This window comes from Antechinus flavipes, chromosome 4 (genome assembly GCF_016432865.1).
Source record: "Antechinus flavipes isolate AdamAnt ecotype Samford, QLD, Australia chromosome 4, AdamAnt_v2, whole genome shotgun sequence".
NCBI classification, from domain to species: Eukaryota; Metazoa; Chordata; class Mammalia; order Dasyuromorphia; family Dasyuridae; genus Antechinus; species Antechinus flavipes.
In genome coordinates this window covers 2033681-2059951 of record NC_067401.1, presented here as the reverse complement: position 1 = coordinate 2059951, position 26271 = coordinate 2033681, and the positions used below count along the sequence as shown (strand labels likewise).

General features: G+C 58.0%; 1 protein-coding gene across 1 annotated transcript; it reads left to right on the top strand.

Moving 5' to 3' along the window:
- Positions 1-257: 257 nt before the first annotated feature.
- Positions 258-24317, top strand: LSS (lanosterol synthase). The gene is made up of 22 exons (XM_051998344.1): positions 258-382; positions 633-789; positions 934-1072; positions 3198-3306; positions 3469-3590; positions 4875-4971; positions 5966-6101; positions 6821-6929; positions 8716-8834; positions 9470-9567; positions 9919-9946; positions 11465-11521; positions 13995-14066; positions 14832-14882; positions 16224-16373; positions 16957-17053; positions 17367-17472; positions 17797-17862; positions 18014-18097; positions 18722-18892; positions 19551-19629; positions 19723-24317. The coding sequence occupies exons 1-22, from the start codon at positions 369-371 to the stop codon at positions 19858-19860; spliced, it is 2199 nt and encodes a 732-aa protein (XP_051854304.1). The 5' UTR covers positions 258-368; the 3' UTR covers positions 19861-24317.
- Positions 24318-26271: the final 1954 nt, after the last annotated feature.

Sequence of the window (26271 nt, the reverse complement as noted above, 5' to 3'; positions counted from 1 at the left end):
CCCGCCCCCAATCACCCGCCTCCTCCTCCTCCTCCAATCCCTAACGTCCCCGCCCGCTCCACCGTTCTCAACTGTCCCGCCGCAACCATTGGCACGCGAGGTCTGCGGAGGGCCCCGCCCCCGGCGCGCTCCCATTGGCTCGGCGCTCCTCGCCTCATATGGCCCCAGAGTCGTCCGCGGGAGACTGGTGGGCTGGACTACAAGTCCCGGCGTGCCACGCGGCTGCCGGTTTCCACACTGGGAGCGCGAGCGACCAAGCCGGTTAGAGCCGTCACCGGCCGCCGTCGCTGCTGTTCGTGCCGCCGCCAGCCCGCGCCCGCCCCGCGCCCAGCCCGCGCTCCGGAGAGTCCGAGCCCCGCGCCCGCGCCATGACGGAGGGCACGTGAGTAGAGCCCTCGCCTGTGGTACAACTCGGTAGCCCAACGCTCGCCCGGCGCCAGTAACGCCCACCCCGCCGGGCTGGTCGGTCGCTCGCTCTCTAGCTCCGGCCTCAGCCCGGCCCGGGCCGCACACAAGAGGCGCCTGCTGTGTGCAAGGGACAACGGGAAGGACCCCGGCCCCGCTTTGGGGGTCCTGGGGCCGCGGTCTCCTGGTCCTTCGGCTCATCCGCCCTCTTCTCCCTCCCACCCCAGATGCCTGCGGAGGAGGGGCGGCCCCTACAAGACGCCCCCGGCTACGGAGCTGAGCCGCTGGCGCCTGGCCAACGAGGAGGGCCGGCAGCGCTGGACCTATGGCCCGGGGACGGACCCCCAGAGAGCCCTGGAGGCTCACGCCGTGGGCCTGGACACGGTGGGGGCCTGCTGGGGGCGGGGGCGGGGCCGGGGAGGGGGCGGGGCCGGAGAGGGGGGCGCGGCCGGAGAGGGGGGCGCGGCCGGAGTCAGGGGCGCTCCCGGAGTCTGAGGCGCTCCTGAGCTCCCCGGCCTCTCTTTGCAGACCAAATTCTTCCCGGAGCTGCCCCCCGCCCGCTCGGCCCGAGAAGGGGCCTGGAAGGGCATGAAGTTCTACTCGCAGCTCCAGGCCGAGGATGGCCACTGGCCCGGGGACTACGGGGGCCCCCTCTTCCTGCTGCCAGGTCAGTCCGGCCTTGGGGGCAGGTGATTGTGTGTGCGTGCCCGCGCTCAAGGGGGCAGGCGTGTGAGTGGGTGCCCGACTGGGCTCGGATCCCAGAGGGCTCGGGGCCGTCGGCCGCTCTGGGCTCGGACCTATTCCCACCTGCAACAGAATGGCCCCCGGGCAGGAATCCCAGAGCGGATGAAAGCCATCCCGCCCCTCCGGAAGGGCCGGAGTCCCGCAGGAGGCAGTTGGAACTTCTAACCAGAAACAAGCCAACGGACACCTAGAACTTCAGGAACTTGGGAGCGCAGACCCAAAGTAGATTCTCTCCCCTCCCCCCCCAGTCATGTCCCTTTGGGGGCCAGGGAAGCTTGCAGGAGTTTTCCCTGCTCATTAGCCCAAGAAAGCAGCAGTAAGACCGGCCCCATAATTCCTTTCAGGAGTGCGCCCCGGGAGAATGAGCAAACAAACAATACCGCCTTAGAAAAGCTCCTGCAGCGATGGAGCCCCTTAGAACAGGGACAGCCATGAGGAACCCCTGGGGAAAACAGCTTAGATGTGAATGCAGCTCCTGGTTTTGGAAGAGGACCCTGGAGCGACCCAGAGCCTGCCCCAAGAAAGCAACTCCCTGGAAACTGGTGTTCAGGAGGCAGCAAGAAATGTCAAGTCAAAGGACTGAAAAAATAGAAGAAAATAGCAAGCACGACAAAGCAAAAAGTGACCTAGAAAATGGGTAAAGGGAAGAGATTTTAAGAGCCCCTCAAGTCTTGACCAAAAAAAAAGCCCCCCAAAACCCCAAATCATATCGCAAGCCCAGAGCTCTTAGAACCAGAGGGCAAAGGAGGAAGTGGAAGCATCTATTGGTTACCCCCTTTGAGAAATCTCCAAGCGAAAACTTGAAGGAACATCTCAACCAAAACTTGAGCTCTCCGATGAAAGGAAAAAACCCGACACTGCAAGCGAGTGCTGAGGAGGCACAATCAGGACCATGGAGCATGGACTAGTTGCTAACATCCAGAAGCGAAGAGTCCAGAAAACAAAAGATCTGACTCCGGGTTCAGCCCTCTCCTCTGCACCACCCAGTAGCCGGGGAGTGGAAAGGGAAAGGCAGGGTCGGGGAGGAAAGGGAGAGGAGGAAGGACAATTACTGCATAGAATCAGGGTGCACAAGTACAAGTCATGTCAGAGAAAGGAGTGGGAGCATATTTGAATTTCTTGTCTGAACTGGTCAGGAGGCCCTTCTCCCCCCCACTCCTCTCGCCCCTGATCTCTCTCTCACACACATTCACTGGAGGAAAGGGGGCTAAGTGGCTTTGAGGAAAAATTTAAGGGAGTGTTTAGTCAGAAGCAAAACAGCCTAACCCTAACTCTAAATACGCGCTTTAACAGAATGTGTAAAAATAAAGGATTCACTTAATAATCATAGCTATGAATGGGATAACTGATAAAATGGTAGAGCATAGAGGAATAGCCACACTCCAAAAATGCACATGGAGCAGGGGCTTAAAGGGGCAGGAGCAAACTATGCTTTGGATGCAGCAAAATCGGGCCCAACATCTCTCAAAAAACAGCAAAAGTGAGGCAGTTACAAAAAGCAGAACTTAAATTTTGATGGAAGGTCCTGCAAAATGAATTCATCAGTACTACGTGTACCAAATGGCATAGGATCTAAATATTGAATAGCTTTTTAATTTCAAAAGTTGAACATTCACCTTTGCACACCCTTGTTCCAAATCATTCTCCCTTCCTCCGCACTCCTTCCCTTAGACAGCGAGTTTTAGAAGGCAATGGGACAGGTGAATGGGATGAAGACATAGATCACGTGAGCCCCTGGCTCTAGAGGGCGAATGAGAGCTCGAACCCTGAGGGGAGCTTGCCGCCCTGACAACCTTGAGCTGCACTTGGCAGGGCTCCCAGGGGTAGCCCTCTCTCCTGGGCTTTGAACACTTGTAAATAGAGCTTTTAAAAGACAGCAAGGAGCGTTGTCAGCTCCATTTTACAGACCCGGATACTGAGCCCCAAGTTCAAGGACTGGGCCTTCCCAGGTCATACTGATCACAGAGGCTGTTTGACCTCCCTATTTTGAAGTCTCGACCCTGTTCTTTGTACTACTTGCAATGTTAAATATGTTTTTGCTTACACAGGACTCCTGATCACATGTCGTGTGGCCAACATCTCCCTCCCAGCTGGGTACGGAGAGGAAATGGAGCGCTACCTGCGATCGGTGCAGCTTCCGGATGGCGGCTGGGGCCTGTGAGTCTGCAGAGCATCCCTCCCCTACTCGAAGCCCTCTTCCATCCAGCCTGCCCCGGCCCCAGACCTTTTGACTGCTCCCGTGCCTGGGGGTGGTCTCCCCCCGCCGGAGGCCGGGAGCCACAGGGGGGTCTCAGCATGTCTCCGCTCCTTTTTGCGCAGGCACGTGGAGGATAAGTCGACAGTGTTCGGCACGGCCCTGAACTACGTGTCTCTGCGGCTCCTGGGGGTGGGACCGGACGATCCCGCCTTGGTGCGGGCCAGGACCAACCTTCACGAGAAAGGCGAGTGTCGGGGCTGGTTCTGGGGCCTGACTGGCTCCTGGGGCATCGTGTTGGCTTTTTTTCTTTCCTCCCCAGTTACTTGTAAAAAAACTTTTCAACATTCATTTAAAAGGTTGAATTTCAATTCCCGCCCTTGAGATTGAGTGCGGCTGCCCCAGCCAGGTTACACACACGCAATCGTAGAAAGCATTTCCTCCTCGGGCATTTTGTAAAAAACAAAACTTTGACCTCCACCCCCAAAAGAAAGGCTGGAGTCCTGGGTGGGGGGTTCTGGGGGAGGGGGTGGGTCTTACCTCCTTGTGCTGGGAAGAGATTCCACAGAGTCCTCCCTCTGCCTCTGCTCTGCGGGCTCGGGGGCTGCCGCCAGAAAATGGGGCAACAGCAGCTGACACTCGGGTGGGGACGTGACCTTCCTAGTTTGAGGTTCCAATCGGCCTCGGGGATGGGGACTGGGATCACCCCCATTTTCCAGAAGAGGAAGATGTCTCAAATAGTGCCCCTCTCCCTCTTGGGCTCCTGAAGTAGCCCGTGGCCGGGCTGCCCCACTCGGCTTCATGAAGAGTGGGCTGGGAGCACGTAGGGAACCCTGCACCCCGCCTTCTCTGGCAGGCAGGCCTTGATTCCCCAGTGCTCCTGTCCACCTCACTGGGGGAGCCCGAGCCCAGAGTCTCTGCCCCTCAGGGCCTCCTGAACCCTCTTGAAGTGCTAGCTTGCCAGGCGAGAGCTTGTTGGACATTTGTTGGTCGTCTCCCCCCCTCAGAGGGCAGGGAGAGGTCAGGCCCCCAACTGAGGCGTGTTCCAGGGCTTGGGCGGCTTCTGGGGAAGCGTCCGAGCCCTGGTGTGGATGTGGGCATCTTGTCTCCAGGGGCCGTCAGGTGCCGGTTATACTGGACTGGCCTTCGAGGGGCTGGGGTATGCAGGGTTTCTGGGCAGGTGTACGGAGATCAGGGAATGAGCCTGGGACTTGGAGCCCTCAGCTCGGGCCAGAGTGGGCACCCCCTCCCCATGGTGGTTAGGAGGTAGGGGTTTGGACTCCGAAGGGGATGATGAGGCTGTGACCCTCCCTCATGATGCTTCGTTAGCTCGTCCTGTCGGACTGACTGGGGCCTTCTGGGCTGCCCGGTACTGGATGTGCTGCAGCAGGATCAGCTTTTTTGTCCTGACTTGGAGGCCACGAAGCTCAGTGGCAGCCGGACGTCCCTCGGCCCTGGCTCTGCGGCAGCAGTTGGGGGGGAGAGGAGGCGGACGCCGGAAGGCTGATGGCTGGTTCTTGGTCTCTTGTAGGCGGGGCTCTTGGAATCCCTTCGTGGGGGAAGTTTTGGCTGGCCATCCTGAACGTTTACAGCTGGGAAGGGCTGAACACCCTCTTCCCTGAGATGTGGTAGGTCGCCGGGTCCCCCGAGCTGCCGGGTCCCTGTGCCCCATTGGGGCTCCGCACTGTGCCCTGCTCCGCTCTGTGCCCCACTGGCAGGGACTGTTGGCAAGCTCCCAAGGCCGCCCTCCTGCCCCGGAGGCGTAGAGCCGATGGTCCGGGTCTGTCTGGTCTTGCTCTCCCTCCGGCCAGGAGGCTCCCTTCTTCCAGCTCTGCCCCCACATGTGCCCAGCTCTCCCTCCTGAAAGGAGCCTCCCCTTCCCCATCCAGCAGCCGGCAAAACTCCTTGCCCCGGGCGCACGCGGCACCTTGTTTCCTCTGCTTGTGGCCCACGCTCCCTCGGCACCCGGCTGCCGGGTCCCGGCCTGTTCCGCCCCCAGCCGCTGACCTCTGGCCCCGGGCCCAGCTGGGTGTTTTCTCACTGCTCGGAGGCTCCCCCATCATTCCCAGCGCCCTCTGACCCACGTGTCTGACTCAGTTGGCGACCCTGCTCTGGGTTGGACCTCTTGGTGATCTCTAGGCTCCTTAAGCCTGTTTTGGGCCATTTTGTCTTCTGCCTCTGGGACAGACACTCTGACTGATCCCCTTCCCCCCCACGGGGCATCCTTTAAGCCCAGCACAGCCAACTCGCTTCCTCCTCACGCTGTGTTCAAGGTGGGACGGGATGACCTTTTGTTGAGGACGTTGTCAAGGAGACACCTGCAGAGGCCCATCCCCGCCCTCGGAGGCCCCTGGCCCCTGCCCTAGGCTTCGGTGCTGGTCCCCCAGGAGACTGGGCTTCACGAGGCAGGGGCCGTCTCTCATGTACACTTGGCAGGCCCCTCCCCCCCCGCGCCCCGTCCCGTGCAACATCGCATGTGGTCAGTGTTGGCCTGGCTGCCCCCCAGGGGGAGCGGGGGGGAGGAGGGAGCGCTCCGCGCTGGGGGCGCCCTGTGCCGGTCAGACAGCTCCCCAGATGGCGCTTGACTCCCGGGCAGCAAGCGAAGGTTTGTGTTTTTGGCAGGCTCTTTCCTACCTGGGCCCCCGCCCACCCCTCGACGCTGTGGTGCCATTGTCGCCAGGTGTACCTGCCCATGAGCTACTGCTACGCCATGCGGGTGCAGGGCCCCGAGGACGAGCTGGTTCGGAGCCTCCGGCAGGTGAGGGCCTCGGCTACGGGCGCACGGGGCATCGGGCGGGAAGCGTCCTGGAGACTCTGGCAATTGGAGAGCGGCCGTTTTCGGGCAAAGCCCCCGGCCAAACGTCGAGAATTCTGATTGTCTCGTTACGGGAATCTCTGTCCGTGGTCCTGGGCTGTCTTCCCTATCCGTGTTTGTGTTCTGAAAGTGACCTTTATCTCGAAAGAAAAACGGTGCAAGAAAGCAGGGCTGGCTGAGAGCCGGGCTGCAGGCGGAGGCCGGGGGAGGCCTTGGGGAGGCCTTGGGCCTGCTCTGGCCTGGCTTGCCCTCATGGTCCCGCCACACCTCGGACCAGTCTCCCTGGCGAGGGGCCCAGCAGCACACGTGGCTGTGGGGCAAATGTGGAGGGCAGTCCCTGTCGGCCACCGGGCACCTGCTGTGGGCGGGCACCCGGCCGGAGTTAGGGAGGTGGCAAGCGTTTACGAGACCCTTCCTCTGTACCCGACCCCTCGTTCAGTTGGAGGAAGGCAGAGAGAGCCTGGATGAGCTCGCCCCTCACATGGGAGGAAAGAGCCATGAACAGGGCAGTGTGGGAGCAGGGGGAGAACCGTAGAGCTTGAGGGGCAGCTGTGGGACACCGGCCAGGAGGAGGATCATTGGCTGGGGGGAGGACCGGGGCCGTGCAGGAGCTCAGCTCTCGGGGCTGGATGTGGTCACTGATCTCTGGTCCTACTTTTCAGGAACTTTACATCGAGGATTATTCCAGCATAGATTGGCCGGCCCACAGAAATCACGTGGCCGCCTGTGACCTCTACACGCCCCACAGCTGGCTGCTCCGACTGGTCTATGGTAGGTTGGCCCCCTCCTCCCAGGACTCGTGCAAGGGGGGCTGGGGGCTGGTGTCTATTAACCTCAGGGTCAGCAGTTGCTGCCATGTGTCTTAGTGGGGAAATCACTGGTGTAGAGCCTGAGGGGAGTGTCCCCCCAAGGCCTGGTCTCATCTCCCTTGAGCTTCCGGGCAGATGAATGACTGGAATGAGGTGGAGGATGGGAGGCGGCTCTCGGCCCAACCCCAGTCTGGACCTCGTCTCGTGTGTCAGAAGCACTTCCAGGCAGGCTGGACCAGAGGGGAGCGGAGGGTGTCACTTCTGTCTGCGGGGACGTTGTGTGGGGAGCACGCAGCAGGAGTCTCGGGGGCCGGAGTCTGCTTGTCTTAGGCTAACATTGGAGGCCCCCGGAGCGGCCCAGACTGACCTCTGGGATCCTGCCGGGCATGGCTTCGATCAGGACAGATGGCTGAGAAAATGCTGAGGCTCCGGTGTTCTGGTCCTGCTCGCCTGAGCGCGCTTTGCCAGCGCTCTATGAATCTGAAGCCAGGGGGCTTTTTGCATTCACCAGCCATGATCTGGTTGCTGGATTCTGGCTGAGCCCCCGCCCCCACTTCCAGGGCTGTGTGACCAGAGTTTGTGTCTTGTTTTTGATGCCTCTTAGCCGAGACCCGGTTCTGTTGGCGGCTCCTTGGACGTGGGCTCCCCCGCAGCTGTAGTTCTCCTTTTTGGGCCTCTTGGCCCGAGGAACCCCAGCTGCTGAAGCTTTGCTGCTTCCCATGACAGCTGCCTGTCTACCCGCTTTGGGAATGGGCAGTGCTCATTCTGACCTGGAGGGTCGTCTTCTGTAGCCTCGGTCAGAGGAAGTGGCTGCAGGGTTGGTGGCTGCTCCCATTTGGCCGGATTGTGCATCTGTGGGACGCAAGAACCACCTCTGTCTCCCATCTCCCAAGGGCGCTCGGTGCGTTCTTCCTGGTTCCTGTAGTTTGTTCACATCATCTCTGATCTTGAGGGCGCTGCAGGAGGCAGACATCAGGGCCTCGACGGGAGGGGGCCCGGGGACTCGCTCCCCTGCAGTCCGGTGGCGCCACGTGCCTGTTTCCCCATCGGATGGTGGTGTTCTGGGGAGTTGGCGAGATCATCTTCTCCCCACGTGCTTATTCCCGCGATGTCAGCCCTCGGGAGCCCAACCGAGGCCTTGGCCGAAGCCTGTTTCTCTCTTGTCCCATGAGGCATCTCCCTCTGGGGGGCTCCCGTCGCCGTCTCGGAGCCTCAGTGCCTAGGTGGACGAGTAATCCTTTCCTCGCCCGTGAGAGGGGATCAAGACCACCTTCTGGAAGGGTGGCCTGCAAGCTGGCTGTTAGGGGCAGCCCAAAACACTTGAGGCCGAGGGGTGAAGGGATGTTGGAGGGCATGCTGGCAAAGGCCAAGAGGAGGGAATCAGGGTCCTGAGATCCAAGATAGGGGCTGCCTCTGCTGAATCCTGTCGGCCTTTTGTTCAGGGCACCCTCCTCACTGCCCCACATCTGCCATCCTTCTCGCACTAAAGGCCTTTCTTGGCACAGGTTCTTATCCCAGCACAGGTTCCTGGCCTGGCATGGGTTCTCTGCCTGGCACAGGTTCTTGGCCCAATGTGGGGTCTTGGCCTGGCATGAGTTCTCTGCCTGGCACAGGTTCTTCACCTGGTACGCGCCGCCAGCCTTACCTCCAAGAGGGTTTCTACCTCCTTTCCCCCCTTGGGGGGAGGCTGCCTCCCGGCTTCTCCCGAGGGAGCTGGGAACATGTCTTCTTGTCCCCCCTCCCTTCAGCGGTGCTTAACCTGTATGAGCGCTACCACCTCCCGAGCCTGAGGAAGCTGGCGGTGGCCGAGGTGTACGACCACATAATCGCCGACGACCGCTTCACCAAGTGCATCAGCATTGGCCCGGTAGGCTTCCACGTCTTCTCTGTCCTCGGCTGGGTGGTGGGGCTGCCCTGAGCCCCGGGGGGCTCACTGACGCTTCTGTGATCAAGAGACCGAGGTTTGGAGTTCGAAGCGGAGTGCCCCGTGGGGCCAGCTCTAGGAGCTAGCGAGAGGGGGCAGGTGGCCTGACCTTCTGAGCCTTGGCTGCATCTCTATAGAGGACCGAACTCCTGACAGCTTGCTGGTTTTCCTGGCCCCAGACCCCAAATGGCTGGGCAGTCCCTAGAGGAGGACTTCCAGGGCATTGTTGAGGCCTGTGTTGTGTTGGGGAGTGAGAAGGATCTTGGGGACGAAATCATCTCACCCTCCCTCTTGCCCTGTTTCCATCGGGAAGCAGTGGCCAGAATGGCGTTGGACCCCTGGCCTTCTCACTCCTCCACTCCAGGGCACGCTCTCCAAGTCACTGGCCCTTTTGGCTGGACATTCCCCAGATCCCAGGAGTGATCTCAATGTCAAATCTGTGAGCCAGAGTGAAGTTTTGTTTCTGAGGAGAAAAGATGTTTTGAGACGCGACTCTCCATGGAGGGGTCATTCAGAGGGGTGTGTCTGGTCACTCTTCAGCCATAAAGCCGCGGCCACATGTGATCTCTCTCTGGCAGATCTCTAAAACGATCAACATGCTTGTTCGGTGGTACGTGGATGGGCCAGCCTCGCCGGCATTCCAAGAACACGTCTCCAGAATTCCAGATTACATGTGGTAGGTGTGAGTGAGGAAAAGGCATTTGTTCTGCCTCGTCTGTTTGTACAGTGATGGATCATTAGAGAGAAGCTCTAGGGGAGGAGGGGCCATGGGGGGGCTTGATCTGTTGAGGGAAAGTGCAGAAGCGGGGTCACTCAGGGACCAGAGAGCAGACCGTGGCTGGTCAGGATGGCTGTAGGTACAGGATGGCTCTGGTGGATCATCCAGTGAGTGAGACTCATTGGCCAGGCCTGATTAGAAGAGTGCAACGTCTGGTTGGAGGACTCAGACCCTTGGGAGTTCAGGCAGGTGTTCTGCTTCATGTAACCACCTTGAGTAATCACTTTGGTTTTGTCACCTTCCTCCCAGGTTGGGGCTCGATGGCATGAAAATGCAGGTAAAGGGCCTTTGAAATGAGGGTCGTCTTGTGGGAAGTGGGGGGCTGTGTGAATTTAACCCCATGAATGAATTTTAGTTTTGAGATAGGGAAGTGCCTCCTTCAGGATCACAGAAGACATTAGGAAAACTTAAGGATGTTGGTGCTTTTATGTGTTAGTATGAGCTTGTTGGCTGCACATGGAAACTTGTTTGCCAGGGTAACGTATCGGCCAATTGACAGTAACAGATCCACAGTTACTTCTCTCAGGCCTAATTAATCACTTATTTCAATGGACCAATGCTTAGGGTAATAGTTTTCCTGATAATGAACCAGTTCTGCATTCCTGATATGAATCCCAATTGGTCACAGTGTTATTATCCTTCTAAGTTTCTGTAATCTCTTGCTAATATTTAAATTTTTTGCTGAAATATTCACTAGGGAGATTGGTCTGTAGTTTTCTTTGTCTGTTTTGGCCCTTCCTGGTTTAGGTATCAGTGCCATATTTGAATCGTAAGAGGAGTTTGGCAGTTTAAAAACTTTACCTGTTTTTCCAAATACCTTACATAGTATTGGAATTCATTGTTCTTTAAATACTTGGTAGAAGTTACTTGTGAATCCACCTGACCCAGGGGCTTTTTTCTTAGGGAGTTCATTAATGACTAGTTGTTTCTTTTTCTAAAATGGGACTATTTTTTCCTTCTGTAAGTATTCATTTGTTAAATTGTCCGACTTGGCTTCTAGTTGGGCAAAATAGTTCCTAATCATTAATTTCTCTTTCATTGGTGGTAAGTTCATCCTTTTCATTTTTGATGATTTGATTTTTTTTAAATCAAATTTACCAAAGGTTTATCTATTTTGTTTTTTCATAAAGCCAACTTAGTTTTATTAGTCAATAGTTTTCTTGATTTCTATTTTGTAGTTTCAGAATTTCTAATTTGGTATTTAATGGGATTTTTAAATTCTTTGTTTTTTTAGTTGCATGCCTAATTCTCAATGGACCAATGCTCTTTGGATACTTCCATTGAGATGATGGCTTGAGAAAGGCACTGGCTATATAATGAAAAGGATGAAGGGAGCAAAGCTGAGGATTTATCCATATAGCAGCCTCCTTGGATCCTCGTGAGAACCTGTCTTCCTCACATGCCTCTCTTTTGCCTTACCTGCTCACATTAAAGGACTCGAGGAAGCTCCTTTATGCCAGTTGTCAAATTGCTAACAAAGTTCCCACATCTTGTCCTTCCCAAGTTCTTGAAACTCTGGGATTTTAGCTTGGAAGGGAGGAGGTAGTGTTGGACCATGGAGGCCCTAAGTGGAGCCCTGCAACTGTGTCCAATCGCTTTTTCATCCAGAAAGTCTCTTTATCCCAGGTGCACCCAGAAAAATGATTTGAGATGGGCTCTTGTGGAACTGGTTTTTTCCTCATGAGCTTCCTGAGTAATGATGGGGCCTAGGTTTTGACTAGGAGAACCTGTCCCGGAAGAGGATTTCAGGCATCTTCCACACTGCAGACTCAATTCCTTTCCTTTCTCTCTCCAGGGCACCAATGGCTCTCAGCTCTGGGATACAGCATTTGCCATCCAAGCTTTCCTGGAGGTATTTTCCTTTTCTTATTCATATATATTTCCAACTTCCCTGTGGACTGTGGGCATGTGTCCTCCCAGTACTGCTTCTTTCTCCAAATGTAGAAGCACCAGAATAGGAATTCTTTTTTCTGTGTCATAGAACTCTTTAGCATTGTGCTGAAGGCTGTGGATCCTTTATCCTTTTTAGGATAAAGTTTTCAAATGCATTAATTAAAATACATAGTATTACAAAGGAAATTATACTGAAATACCATAACCAGATTGTTTTCAATCCAAGTTCATGGCCTCCAGGCCTTTTTCTCTTGTTTGGTACTGTTAAATGACTGTTTGCTTTAGTAATAAGTTGGGAATCACTGGCAAAGAGGAGGTGAAATTGCCCCCTTTTTGCTGACAAGCACAACACTTATTGACACAAGCCCCAGCTTCAGTGGAATGGCAAGGTACAAAAGAAGTCCTCACAAATCTACCACATTTCTATTTTACATTAACTCCCTAAGAGGAAGTCCTAGAATGGGATCCATCATTCAAAGTCAGCTTCAGAATGCTGAGAGGTCAGCTACATGGTGAACAAAGAAATAACTTAAATAATGGGAAGGGGGGAGAGAGTCGTTGTGCATGGTTAGACTGTGCCAATATAATCAATAAGCATTAAACGCTTAGAGCGTGTAGCAAGCCCTGTGCTAAGTGCTGAGATATTCCCTCTAGGAACTTTTGTTCTACTCATGGTACATACATGGGTAAATTTGAGACTTAATATTTGTATATATTTATAAGCTGAATTTACAGATTGACTCCTCTGGCAATCAGACTACCAAGATTCTAGTTCACAGAACTCAACAAAAAAGTAAGAAAAAGTGCAGGAAAAAAAACTGGGGTCTATAAACTCTTAGAAAAATCTGTTGACAGTTTGAGCCACGTAATCCTGTGTATTTTGTGCATTTAATAACACGGTGAGAAGAGGCCTGTCGGCTTCAGGAGCCAGATACTGAGCGTAGGACCCAGGATGGTGAGGCAGAGACTGCAGGCGACCTTGGAGCACAGGGACCCAGCATCGCATCACCTCGAGAGCCACCATCGCTCGGGGAAGATGAGGCAGAAATTCAGTGTAGATGAGGAGGGAAGGTCAGACAGATCCCTGACCTGCTTATTGTGAGGCGCAATCGGGAGAAAGCCCAGCCAGGCTCCTCAGGGAATGGGAAGCACCAGGCCGCGATTCCCCCGGGGGGGACCGGTTTTGCTGACCTTGGGATTTCCAACAGTGCCTGACACAGAGGGCGTTGAACCATTTCTCTCATATCCGATTCTTGGGGACCCTTTTGGGGTTTTCTTGGTCATGGAGTGCTTTGTCATTTTCTTGGGCTCATTTTGCAGAGGAGGACTCTGAGGCACACAGGGTTTAGGGTTAGGTGGCGGCTAATAAGTGTCTGGGGCCAGATTTGAACTTGGGAAGATACCCATGTGTGGCACAGAGAGGATCACCAACTCTGTGCTGGGCCAGTGGGTGTGTCGGGGATCAATTCAAGAGGCGAAATCGGATCGTTTTAATTACGTGAAACTAAAAGGATTTTGTCTAAAACAAAATCGGAGGAACTGGGAAAAGAAAGGAAGACTTGGACACAAGTCTCTGACAAACGTTTGAGAGACAAGCCAGGGAGGGAGCTGACCCAGACTCGCCATGTCCAAGATCAGTGGGTGAGCCCTTGAAGGACGTGAACAAACCGACATTGTTAAGCCCCAGATCGTGGCTTAGTCATCTAGAACAACATGAGGGTCTCGCTGCACGTCCGATTGTCAGATGCCAGGGGAGGACCGTCAGGGCATACTAATTAATATATTGTCGGAGCTGTGCATTGGTCCAGCCCCTCCTGTTTGTCAGGCATTGTCCTGAGCCCTGAGGGTGGCAGAGAATAAACGCCCCTGTCCTGAAGGGGCTCACGATCCAGTGGGGGGGAGGACAAAAAGGAAATACATGCAAGCTCTGTGCAAGATAAGTGGGAAATACTGAGCGGAGGAAGGCCCTGGAATGGGGAGGTGCTGGGGAAGGCTTCCTATAAGAGTAGGAATTTAAGGGAAGCCTGGGAGGTCAGCCCACCCCCAGGCAGAGGAGGGGCGCGTTCCAGGGGTGGGGATGGCCCGAGCGAGGGTCTTTTTGCACTGCATAAAGGTCTCGTCAGTAGACATTAATGACGGCTCTTTTTGGGGTGGCCGAGTACTGGGCACCAATCGGGGAAGGCCGGGGACTGTTCATGGCCTGTTGTGGGACATGTTGGGAATGGGGGAGATCGCGTATGAGCGAGGCCAAGGGAGGCCCGGAGAACGCGCTCGAGAAGACGCGGGGACTCCAGGGGGCGTGCAGGACAGATACGTGAAAATGGGGTGGGGCAAGAGCGGCCCTTGTAAGCCCGCCTGGGAGGCCTGGCGAGGAGCCGGACACAGGCTGCCCCGGTCCTCCCCTCATGCTCCGCTTTGCTGCTCTCTGCTAGGCTGGGGCTCACCACATGCCTGAATTTTCATCTTGCTTGAGGGATGCCCACGAGTTCCTTCGGATCACGCAGGTGAGTCCGGCTCCGGTCCATCCCCAGGACATCGCGCTGTTTGACTTCTTCTCTTACTGGTGGGGAGGGAAGCCTGACCTGGAGCCTTGGCCAAAGGAAGCTGCGGCGAGGGGCTTGTGGCCTGGCTCGTGCGCTCTCTTCCCCCTCTCCCCTCCCTCCCCCAAGCTGGTTTTCTTCTGGTCCTCAGCTCATTGGCAGCTGGGTCCTTTCCGGCTTGTCCAAGAGATAAGGCTCCAAATGGTCTCGGCTCTTTGCAGAATTCCGTGGATTTCTGTCTGGATTGAGTCTGATCACCTGCCATGGTAGTGGCTGCAGCAATGGGCAGCCTCCTGCCATACCCCTGACCTCTCTAGTCCCACTAAAGCGCCCCTCTCAAACCTGGTCTTGGGGGCCTGCTGAATACTAGGGTGAAAAGCCAGAAGCCCACTTTCCCTCATGGACTGGCCTTCCCTGTAGACATCACTCTTTAATCTTGTCCGGGTGATCCTTGTTCTATAGAGAATAGCCCTGTTAGCAAGTGTTGCCATTCTGCACAGCAAGCCCCTTTTTGCCATGATGGTATAAGCATTGGCTTCCAGGAAGAGTGGGTGCAAGGCAGCAGGGTGGGATGGCAACCGTAGGCTGGGGGGTTGGGGAGCAGTAAGGGGGAGGGTGGATGGGGATGTGGGGAGGACCTGGGGTGGGCGCCGGGGCAGGGCTTAGCGACATCATAGCATTTGTTTTATCCACTCTGAATTAACTTGTGTGATGTGGATTTTTGTCTAGATTCCAGATAATCCTGAAAACTACCAGAAATATTATCGTCAGATGAACAAGGTAACAGTGCTCGGGTGCGCCTCAGAGAGAATCTTGTTTGGGTTCTGAGCGTTTGCTGCCTTCTGTTGGTCGTCGACTCTGTGGCTGGGCATCCATGGGAGGCTCTTCACCCCCAAAGGGGTCCTTGCTGGGCGAGCTTCCCTGGCAGAGCCTGCGCCCTCCAAGGCCGGTGGCCGGCCGTCCCCGGGAACCTTTCCCATCGCCCACGACTCCCGTCGGTGTGGCCGCCTCTGTGAGAGGCGGTGACTTCTCTCATTTGGATGAGGGAAGGGCACCAGCATGTATGGAGCCCCCCTTGTATGCCAGGCACTGGGGATGGAAGAAAGGGCAAAGGCAGACCCTGCCCTCGAGAACCTCGCCCTCCAATGGGCAGACGTTACTTGGGAACAAATAGGCACAAACGAGCTCGAGACAGAACAAGAGCGAAGAGGGCTCGGGGAAGGCTTCCTGGAGGAGAGAAGAGTGCTTGGGGGCGGGGCGAGTGCTGTCTGGCAGGAGGGGGCTCGCTTGGGAAGGCGCCTCGCAGAAGATTTTGTAGGGGCCCAGAGGTGATGGGAAGTCACTGGAATTGATGGATTGGGTGGGAGGCGTACGGGATGTGCTCAGGTCTGAACTTTAGGGAGGTCTTTGCAGGGGCTAATGGAGGATGGACTGGAGGTCCACAGGTGAGATGATGGAGGTCTACACCAGGCTGGGGACAGGGTCAGAAGAGAGAAGGGGCTGGGAGATGGCGCAGGCTGGGAGGGGGGAAGCCAACTCAGAGGGATGAGACTGTCCAGGAGAAAATGACTCCAGAGGTCGAGACTGAGAAAAGGCCATGGACTGGACCTACCATTGGTCAGGGCAGAGAGAACAGTTTGGGGGGGGGGGCGGGGAGGGGATTAGGAGCCAGTGACTGGGAGGAGTGTGAGGATGATGAATCTCTGCGTGTATTTGGAAAGAGTGCGAGGAGAGACGGTAGAGATGGCGGCCTCTTTCCTGGAGGCTCCTTGAGCAGAGGAGGGGAGGTCCGGCCTCGGCCCTGCCCCCCTTCCCTTCCTGTCCGAGTTGGAAGCCCATCTGAACTCAGCCTGGTGGACGTTGGTCGAAGGTGTCGTGCCCGCTTGGGGTTAGCTTTGGGTCCTTTGGCCGTTCTCCCGAAATGACCGTTTCCTAACCTGTAAATTGAGTGGTCTGGTACAAGTTTCGGAGAGCTGCCAAACCGATGCTGGCTGGTCCTTGAGGCCGCCTCTTGGTGCCCAGGCTGACCGGCTCGGGCGGATGGGGGAGGAGGGCAAGAGGTCAGAGGTCGGGAACAGGCCCCCTTTCCGCGGGTCACATGGAGCTCTCTTTGACTTGTAGGGCGGCTTCCCCTTCAGCACACGGGACTGTGGCTGGATCGTGGCTGACTGCACGGCGGAGGGCTTGAAGTGTCTGCTCCTCCTGCAAAAGAAATGTCCTTTCCTCAGAGAGCCCGTCCCCAAGGAGAGACTCTACGACGCTGTCAATGTGGTGAGTCCCGCGGCCCCGAGCCAGTGCCCGAAGGCTTTGTCCCGCGAGGCCCCGAGTGTCCTGGGCAGCCCGGCCTGGAGGCTGTCAGGTCCCGACAGGCGGATGTGGCTAGAAATGAGTGGGAGCTGGGGTCTTAGCCAGGAACTCTCCCCTCGTTGCTCTGGATGTGGAGTGTCCAGCACAGGGCAGAGCAAGGGGCTCGGCTCTGGTGGTCACCGACTTGGCTTTTCCTAGACCCCAAGTCACTGAAGGTTCCCTTTCACCAGTAGCTCCAGCTTTGGTCAGCTGCTTCCATCTGTGGCTGTAGCCGCTGGGCCCATCGAGGCAGCTGAGCTTCTGCTGCTTAATGCAACACCCTGAGTCTCCTGCCCCTTGCTAGGAGCCCGGCCCCGTCTGCCAGGGCGTCCTGGCGCTCTGCGGGGGTCTCGGGAGCCCGGCCCCGTCTGCCAGGGCGTCCTGGCGCTCCGCGGGGGTCTCGGGAGCCCGGCCCCGTCTGCCAGGGCGTCCTGGCGCTCCGCGGGTTTTGGGTGGGAGTCTGGCCGGTAGGCTGCAGCCTCAGGTTCCTCCTCCCTCTTTGTTGTAGCTGCTGAGCATGAGGAACTCGGACAGTGGGTTTGCCACCTACGAGAAGAAGCGGGGCGGCCGGCTGTTGGAGTTACTGAACCCCTCCGAGGTGTTCGGTGAGTCTCCTTGTTCAGCCTCGCACAGGGGAGAGAGAATTCAGCCCTGCACGGCCCCCTGGGCCCCGGTTAGCGGCCTCTCGCCGCCTCCCCGTCCTTCCTCGGGGGGCTCCACTTAGGCCGGGGGAGGCGAGGGAGCTGCTCCAATCAGCTGTGGGAGTGGGGGCATCTTTGTCACCCCCGCCTTGGAGCTGGGAAGTCCCACTTGGGGTCGCAGGGGCCCGTCTTCCTCCGGATCGGGCCTCGGCAGTGCTGTGGGTGGGCCCCCGGCCACGCTGACTCGGGGGGTCTCGCTTGGACTCCGCCTTCCCAGGAGACATCATGATCGACTACTCGTACGTGGAGTGCACGTCGGCCGTCATGCAGTCGCTGAAGCACTTCCAGGACTGTTACCCCGAGTACAGGGCCGAGGACATCAGGTGAGGGTGGACGCGGCTCCTTTTTCACCTTTGTCATTCTCGGCGAGATGGACCCTCCCAGCCCCGGCCTGGGCGTCAGGCGGTCTCTGCTGGGCCCCCGGCCCCGTTTGGTCTCTTGAGAATCCGGACTTTCTCCAGACTCCGCCTTTGTCAGACTCTGGCAAAAACAAAAGCAGAAAAGGGCTGTCACGTCTACTCCCACGGTGCCTTTTCCCCCCTTCCTGGTGCCATGGGCTGCGGGCCCCCGGGGGCCCCTGGCCGGAACTTGGAGGAGAAGTGGGCCTTCGGGCCCGGCACTGACAGTTGTCTCTGTCCTTGGCCCAGGCTGACTCTGAGGGAGGGGCTGCGCTACTGCCGGCAGGTGCAGAGGGCCGACGGCTCGTGGGAAGGGTAAGTTGGGCCTTCTCTCCTCGCCCTTGCTCGGCACAGACGCTCTTAGGGCTCCCACGGGCGCTGCTGGCTGGGGCTCTCTCCCAGCAGGGGGCTGTGGGGGGGACTCGGGGCGTGGAGCTCCTGGGTCACCCTCTGTCCCTTCGGGCAGGTCCTGGGGAGTGTGCTTCACCTACGGGGCCTGGTTCGGGTTGGAAGCCTTTGCCTGCATGGGCCACACCTACGACGCCAGCGGGTAAGCGGCACGGCCTGGGGCCTGAAAGCAAGGGAGCTGCTGGTGGCGGTCCCGGGTTCGGGTCCTGCCTGTACCGGAGCCTTTTTTGCACCGAGGGCTTTCAGCTTGTGCTCTGCCCAAGCAGCCCCGCCCTAGGGAAAAGCTCTTGGGAGGATTTCTCTGGGCGGGACCCCGGGAACACCTGGGCCACAGTTGGTGCTTCCTGGTCAGCCAGCTGCTCCCTGAGGGGGGAGGCTGCTGTGGGGCGGCTCGGTGGCCATGGCATGGAGTGCCCCCTCGGGGCCTTGGCGTGCACGGGCAGCCTGGCGCTCCCCACCCGAGCCTTCCCTCCGCTGCCCTTGCACTCTCCCCGGGCTGCCGGCTTTTATCATCAGCTTCGACCCCCTCAGGTTTTCACCCCGGTCTCGTGGCTCATAAAGCTGCTGCCCCAGTGACCTCCCTCCGTCCCAGCTCGGGCTCCAGTGTTAGACTGACAGCACGGAGCAGGGGGCGTGGCGTGTGCGAGGGGGTCCCCCGTGAGGGGGGGTCTCGGCGGTTGCTGATTGGCCGCAGAGCGAAGCCTCCACGTGCGCAGGGGCCGAGCTCCCTGTGGGCGGGTGACTGATGGCTCTTGGCTCCGGGCAGGGAGGCCCCTCCAGAGGTGGTGAAAGCCTGCGAATTCCTGCTCGCCAAGCAAATGGAGGACGGCGGCTGGGGAGAGAACTTCGAGTCTTGTGAACAAAGGCGATACGTGCAGAGTGACCGGTCTCAGCTCTTCAACACCTGCTGGGCCCTGCTGGGGCTGATGGCGGCCAGGTAGGAGGGAGGGCCCTGGGGGCCCCCTGCTGCCTCCGCGGCCTACGCGGAAACGAGAGCTGCTCGCCTGGGTGCGAGGGGGAGGCGGGGAGGAAAGCTGGCTGACGGACCCTCCCCGAGGGCTCCGCCTCCTGCGCAAAGGCCTTGGGGCTGGGGTTCGGGACTCCCCGGGCTAGCGGTCGGGGGGCTGCGGCTTGGAGAGGCCCAAGGCCTCCTTTGTTTGCCCCACATCTCGCTGAGAGTGAGCATTTCCTTTAATCACTGATGCTGAGACACCTCCTGAGGTCCAGAACGACTTAGAAGCCCAGAAGCCCTGACCACTCGTGCCTTCTCCCCTTTGTGGGTTTCCCGTCTATATCTGCCAAGAACCTTGCCTCCCCCCCCCCCCCCCATTCCGGGGAGGGGGGCTACTTGTGGCTGCCCTGGATCCCTAGAGCGAATGACCCACTGACCGGGCTCGCGCACCCTTGTCGTCCCAGTCTTTGGCAGACGGGGTTTGGTCGGTTGATCTGGGCGGCCATTCACGCCGAGGGCTTTTCCTCTGGGGGTCTCAGCCCCTTGGGCCGGATCGCTGCGGGGCCCGAGTTGGGCTTGGGCCTGTGGTCTGCTGTCCCTTTGCTGGTACGGGGACAGCTGACTTCTTCCTTTTTGGGGGTAGGCATCCGGACACTGAGGCCATCGAGAGAGGAGTGAAGTGTGTGCTTGGAAAGCAGCAGCCCAGTGGAGACTGGCCTCAGGTAGGGCCCGGCCGGGGGTGTCTGGGACTGGGCGGGGGCCGTTGCGCCCTATGCTGGGCCTGGGGGACTGGGCTCTCCTGTCTCTGTCTGTAGGAGAACATCGCTGGGGTCTTTAACAAGAGCTGCGCCATCAGTTACACGTCTTACCGGAATGTGTTCCCCATCTGGACTCTGGGCCGCTTTTCCCGCCTGTATCCCCAGAGCCCCTTGGCCGGCAAGGTGGCGATGTGAGCCCCGAGCGCGGGCAGCCCCGGCCAGGGACCTTGGGACGTGGGCACCCCGTGGCCGGGGACCGAGGGGATGTGCCCTTCGAGGCCCGTTCTCCTGTCCCGCCGACGCTTGGACCTCTCGCCCCGGTCACCCTCCCCTCTGTCCTCTAGATGGCCCCAGGTCCGTCTGTAAGAAGGCAGAGAAGGGAGCGGGGGCGCAGCTCTAGAGCGGACCCCTCACCGTGAGCCCCTCGTGCGGCACGAGTCTTGCTCTCTGTGGGAGGCGCTCGGGCTGCCCGTGGTCTCACCCCTTGAGCGAGCGGATCCTTGCCGGACACCAACTGCAGGAACCCCGGGACTTGCCACGGAGTCTCTCGGACGTGCGCCTGAGGCGGTCGCCCGCTGTGGCCATCTCCTGTCCGGGCAGGGACTCTGGGCTTATCTTGTACTACAGCTTCTCCTTGACTTCCTCCGACCTGAGTGCCCAGGACACCCCAGACGAGCTCTCGGTGGCCCCCAAGATGCTGCTGCGGCGTCGGGCGGTTCGAACTCTAAGGCCGTAGCCTAGACTTGATCGGGACGCCATTGGCAGAGACCGTCGCCCGCCCAGAGCCTCTCTGGTGAATCTGGCTCTTTTAAGTACTTAACATAACATGCCTAAGATAGGGACGGACTCGGTTTGCACCGCCACGGGGCTCCGTTTCTGCTCTTTGGCCTGCTCCCGCTCCCCTGAAATCCTGCTGTTTTCTCTCATGCCAGGGGGTGGAGGGGGGTTTCCCCACTTGTCGCCCCCATGGAGAACACAATGAGAATCATTCTTCACTGCCCAGCAGGATGCCCGCTTCCCTGGGGAGCCTCGGCGGGAGCCCCCAGGAAGGTTTTACAGAATTATCCGGGGAAAGGGAGGAGCCCTCCCTCCTTAGGTTGAATCTCTTGATTGGAGACTCTATCGACGGATCAGTCTCGATGTAGCATCAAAAGCCAGACAGGTGCTGGGCAGCTGTGGAAGCGGAGCCCCCTCCCCTCTCTGGGGTGGGCTCTGGGGGCCTCCTCGGGCAGGGCTTCCCCCGGGGCCGCGCTCTGGGGGCCTCTGTTGTTGATTTTTCATGAGTCCATGTATCCTTAGGGTTTTCCCGAAGCCCGAGCGCTTTGTTATACACGAGTCAGGTTTTTTCCTGGGTGTCCGTGGAGCCCACGCGAAACTGGAAACCATCTTGTTTTCTTGACTCTGAGGATCAGTAATGTTCCTGAGCTCTTCGCGAGATGGTCCTCGAACACCCCCTGCCCCCATCCACTTCGTTAGTCGACCTCTGATCCAAATTGATGGAGACGCACCTCTCAAAGGCCAATGAGGTTTGTGCTCACTCCTAAATTCCCCAGCATGGTGAGCACTGCTAGAAGCGCCTGCTCCATGTTCCCTGGCACAGTGAGTGCCGCTCGGAGTGCCCGGGACGTATGCCCTGGCATGGTGAATGCCACTCGGAGTGCCCAGGACGTATGCCCTGGCATGGTGAGTGCCGCTCGGAGTGCCCGGGACGTATGCCCTGGCACGGTGAGTGCCGCTTGGTATGTCCGGGATATATGCCCTGGCACGGTGAGTGCCGCTCGGAGTGCCCGGGACGTATGCCCTGGCACAGTGAGTGCCGCTCGGAGTGCCCGGGATATATGCCCTGGCACGGTGAGTGCCACTCGGAGTGCCCGGGACGTATGCCCTGGCACGGTGAATGCTGCTAAAAGTGCCCCCCTGTATGTTCCCTGGTGAGTGCTGGCAGGAGTGCCCATGGTACATTCCCTGGCACAGTGAGGGCCTCTAGAAGTGCCCACAATTCATGCCCTGGCATGGTTGAGTGCTGTTAGAAGTGCCCTCTGGATGTTGCCTGGCGAGTGCTGCTAGGAGTGCCCACAGTATGTCACCCTGGCATGGTGAGTGCTGCTAGGAGTGCCCGCTGTATTGTATGTTCCTTGGCAAGTGCCCTTGTGTGCCAAGTGCTGTGAGGAGTGCCCAGTGAACATCCCTGACGAGTATGCTTGGGGTGCCCGCCGTACATGTCCTTGCTAGGAGTGCCCGCCGTGCCCACCCAGAGATGATGAATGCCGCTCGGCAATAAGTGCCCTGGGGTTTGTAGGATTCTAGGTCTAGAGCTGGAGCTTCTCGACGATTGCCCGTGTTCTTGTTTCAGATTCAGGGTCTCCTTTTATTATCTGTATTTTAGAACCTGCTGATTCTTGAATATCTCTGATTTTTGCTCCTCATGGAGTTATTTTGCTGTACCCCCCACCCCCACCCCCCGCCGGGTTCTTTTGAATGGGAGGCAGAGGGCATTTCTCCCTGGCAGGCGTCGCCAGCTGGGCCTTCTGAGCTCCCTCAGGACCTCGTGCCCTCTTGGGAATCCCCACTCCCCCGCCCTCTTGCACTGCTGCCTGGTGCCAGGGGAGGGGTTGGATCTGGGGGCCCGAGGGTCCTCTCATGGGCCTGGGGGCCCTCTTCGTTGGGCCTGGGGACCCTCTCGTTGGGCTTGGAAGCCCTCTCATTGGGCCTGATTGTCTAGGCTCTTCCTCCTGCGGTTGCTCTCTGCCCCCCGGCCCCGAGGCCGCCTGCTGTCTCTTCCCCAGAGTTCCTGCCGCTTGGGCGGGTGGGGATCTCGGGGCCTGCTGCTGCCGGCCCTTTCCCGGCCCTGCCGGCTCTGGCTCCGGCTCCCAGCGGTCAGCGCGGGGGGTGGTCGTCCCCGAGCTGGGCCGGCGCTGTCGGGGCCCAGAGTGTTTCTGGGCTTGGGAGGTTCGTCATGGAGCCCGAGGCTGTTAGCACCCCATCTCTTGATCTGTGGCTTCTCGGGACGGGAGCTGGAAGGGAATGCAGATGTCCACACCCCAGAGCGCCCCCCGGGCCGCGATTCCAACCCAGACGCTCTGATTCCAAATGCACCCTTGCCCCTGCCCCCTCTGTCCCCCAGGCCGCCCGTGGGGCCGGCCGGGCTCCCGGGAGAGGCCTTGGCCGGCCTTGGCCGGGCCGGGCTCCGTTATCATCCTCTTTGTCACTTCTCAGCAACTCCCCGGAGACGGGGGGCCAGAGGCGCCCCCAGGCTTTTGGCTCCGCGCGGAAGCTTTTTCTTTGGCTGCGGTTTTCTTGGATTTTGTGGCTTCTCGGGTTCCCGCCCGCTGCTTGGGCCCCATCGTCTCCTCGGCGGTGCTCCTTAGAAGTCTGCAGCCCGGGGTGGGCGTCCCCACCTTTGTCCCGGCATCCCAGAGGGAGCCGCGGAGGGAAGGGGGAGAGACCCCCACAGAGGTGGCACGGACTGAGCAGCAACGGCCCCGAAGGCTCGGGGTAACTGGGGGGGGGACCCCAGCCCTGTATGCAGCCCCGTGGGCGGTTAGCAACTACCTGGACAAGAAGCCGAATCTCCAAAGGTGGGGAAAGGCTGAAAAGCCGGAATCGGGAGCTCAGGGGTCAGCTGCTGGCCGAGGGGGCCCGGACGCTTTTCGGGGAACGCTTCCCTGATGACGCGTTTGTCTGAGACTGCTCCAACGGTCTGGGGGCCGTCTGTGGGCCGGTGAGCACGAGGTGGGGTCTAAGGGCGTTTCAGTCAGGTGATTGTAAATTCAGAAGACGAGCGGCTATTTGGGAGGGTTTTTTTCTTTTGAAAATGGTTGCCTGTTCAAATTCTTGGCCGTCTCTCGGGAATGGATCAGACTCTGCGGAGTTTGGGGTTTTTCCCTTGAACCCAGTACTTCCCTTTGCATTTTGGACATGCTCGGGCTTTTGCGGTTCTGCAGAGTTTCACAGGACGGGAGCCACCGGTCCAGGTTCCTTAAATTGACTAATTTGGTGGGAATTGCAAATGTTCCCACCTCCCCAGAATTGGCTTAGGGCAAACATGTCAGCGTCTAGGGGGGCCTTGGGTCCCTTGGATCAGTGGGTAGGGTGTGAGTTCTTGGGGGCCGGGTCCTGGGTTCTGGCTCCTGGTACAGTCAGATGATCCGTTTGGAGGTTGGCGGGGTGGAATGGGGTGGGGCGAGCTTGCAGATTATTTTGCTCTGTAGCTCGGTGCTGTTGAGCAGCTTAAAGGGGGAGAAGATTTCTTAACCTCTGTATTTTGGGGATTTTCTTGGATCGGTCCAAACCCTGCCAGGTTCAGGTCTCGAGGGCATGGCTGCAAATCACTGTGCACACGGTCTCCCTAAATGGCTCAGACAAACGTGATCCCTCTGTGTGGTGCTCAGAAGGAAACCTGGGTTTCCGTTCACGTTGCCTTATTTCCCAATTCATTTGTACAGCAGCTGTGCGATGTGGTCCTTCACGTCCCTCCCATCACTGCTGGACTCGTGGGTCTAGACCGGGCTCTTGACCTTTCTCTTTGTCACTCCCTTTGGGCTTGGGTAGGGTAATTGTGGGTTTGCTCTGGGGTTGTGTTTCACTGACATGATTGGGCTGTTAAAAAGCTCTCGGATACTCTAAATAAAATGTTGGATTATTTCACACAATTGTCTGTTTTTTGAATTCTCATCCCTGTGACCTCGTCCGATTGTCATGGGGGGGAGTGACTCGCCTCTCTCACTCCGCTCTTGACGGGGAAGCCTCTGCTCTAATCACTCTTGGTTTGAGGGAAGAACATTCTTAAAATCTTAAAATTTTTATAAAAAATCTTAATGAGGAAAAGCCTCGAACATCACACGAATGGCTGTTTTTTGTCCACAATCGTTTTCTGCCTTTTGATGTCGATATGGGATTTTCATGTTTAAAACATCGATCCTGTTGATCCCAATCTCCCACTCTTTGATTTTATCTGTCCCTATTTTTGCGTTGACATGGATGAAACTGGGCTTCTTTGAAAATGAGCCCCACGACCGGCTTCTCGGTGAACCTTCCACACTTCGAAGGCTCCTTATGAGGGAGAAGGAATGATTCTCGGGATTGGATCCTATCCGGTCACTGCCTTTTGGGTGCTTCTCCAGGGACGGCTTCTTTGGCGAGCTGGCTTCCCGGCCCATTGGGTCCTTTTGCATGTTTGCTGGCACTTGGCACTGTGTAATATATATATTTTTTCTTTCTTCACCGTTTCTTCCTTCTGACTGTTCCCTTGATAGTCACGCCTCTTTCAAAATTTTCAATTTTATAATGTTTTGGACCATAGTTAACTGTGGAAAACCGAACTTGGATCCAGCTCTTCTCCCCCCCCTTCTCTAGATAATCTGTCACCCTGGCCCACTCATGGGGAGAGGGTTCCACTTTTCCCTCCTTAGAACCTGGGGTTGGGGGCGGGGTGGATGGTGCTAGGATTCTGTCCCTCCCCCAGGAGTCCGTCCTGCCTGCTGGCAGACTTGGTGACCCCGTCGGCTTTCTGATGCGGAGCTGGGAAGGCGCCCGTGTCGTGTGATTTACCACTTTGGCTCAGGACTCGGTGGTTGTCCTCCTGTCACCCTCTCCCTCGATCCCTTGGGTCCCATGTTCAGGCCAAGGTGTCCTGCCCGCCTTCCCCAGACGTCTCCATCTGCAGTCAATGCTCCTTGGATCACTCCGGGGGGGGGGGGGGTCTCCCACAATGTAGTGCAAAATGTCTTGAGGGTCCTGTAATCCCAGCAAGAGTGGTCCAGTGTGCCCTCCCCCTCCCCGGCTCCCTGTTTACAAGGGGTTTCCAAGCTTGTTGGTGTAAAAACAGGCTATTCCCCCCCCCCAAAAAAAAGTGTCATCCCTCTTCCTGGGTCTCCTGCAAGAGGGGAAGGAAGAATCTTGTCCCCTGGCAAGCAGTTGGGCCTGCCCACCACCCAGTGCTTCCATGCAAAGGGCCCCTCTCTCCAAACTGGTCCAGGAAGAACTCGTGCTCAGGCTGAGCCTTGTACACGCCCTCATTCCTTGCCCTGCTGCTGGCCCTGGCACCACGGACGTGGCAGACTAACGCACTGAAGACGGCGTGCCCCCGGGAGCCTCGCCCAGGGCCCGTTCCAATCCTCAGTCCTCGAGTGCCCCCCACCTGCCTGATCAACTGTCTCTGGAACCGCCCACTTGTGCTGGCCCAACCAAAGCTCTTGACCAAAGCAGAGGCAGCAGGAGGGGGGGTACCTCACTCTGGAACACGGTCCCCCCAGCTTTCCAGCCTGCTTATCAAGCTTATTGAGCTTGCTGTCCACTAGGACCCCTGGGTTTCTCCAGCTTCCTGCCAAGCCCACCTAGCCCCCGAGAGGTGCAAGCGTGGATTAAATCAGGCTTTATGAATTTTTATTACCCCCTGGATAGCTAGCCTGTCAAGACTAGAATCCGCTCCCTCCCTACGGACCGATGCACAAAGCTGCCGCCTGTTCCTGCTGGGCTGGGACGGCTCCTGGGGTCCCGGCCTTATCTTTCCCACCAATAGGGACCACAACTAGTCGCCTGGGCTCTAATCCTGGGAAGAGAGGCGCTTGTCCCTCTCCCGGGCTCGCGGAAGCCAGGTTTTGGTGA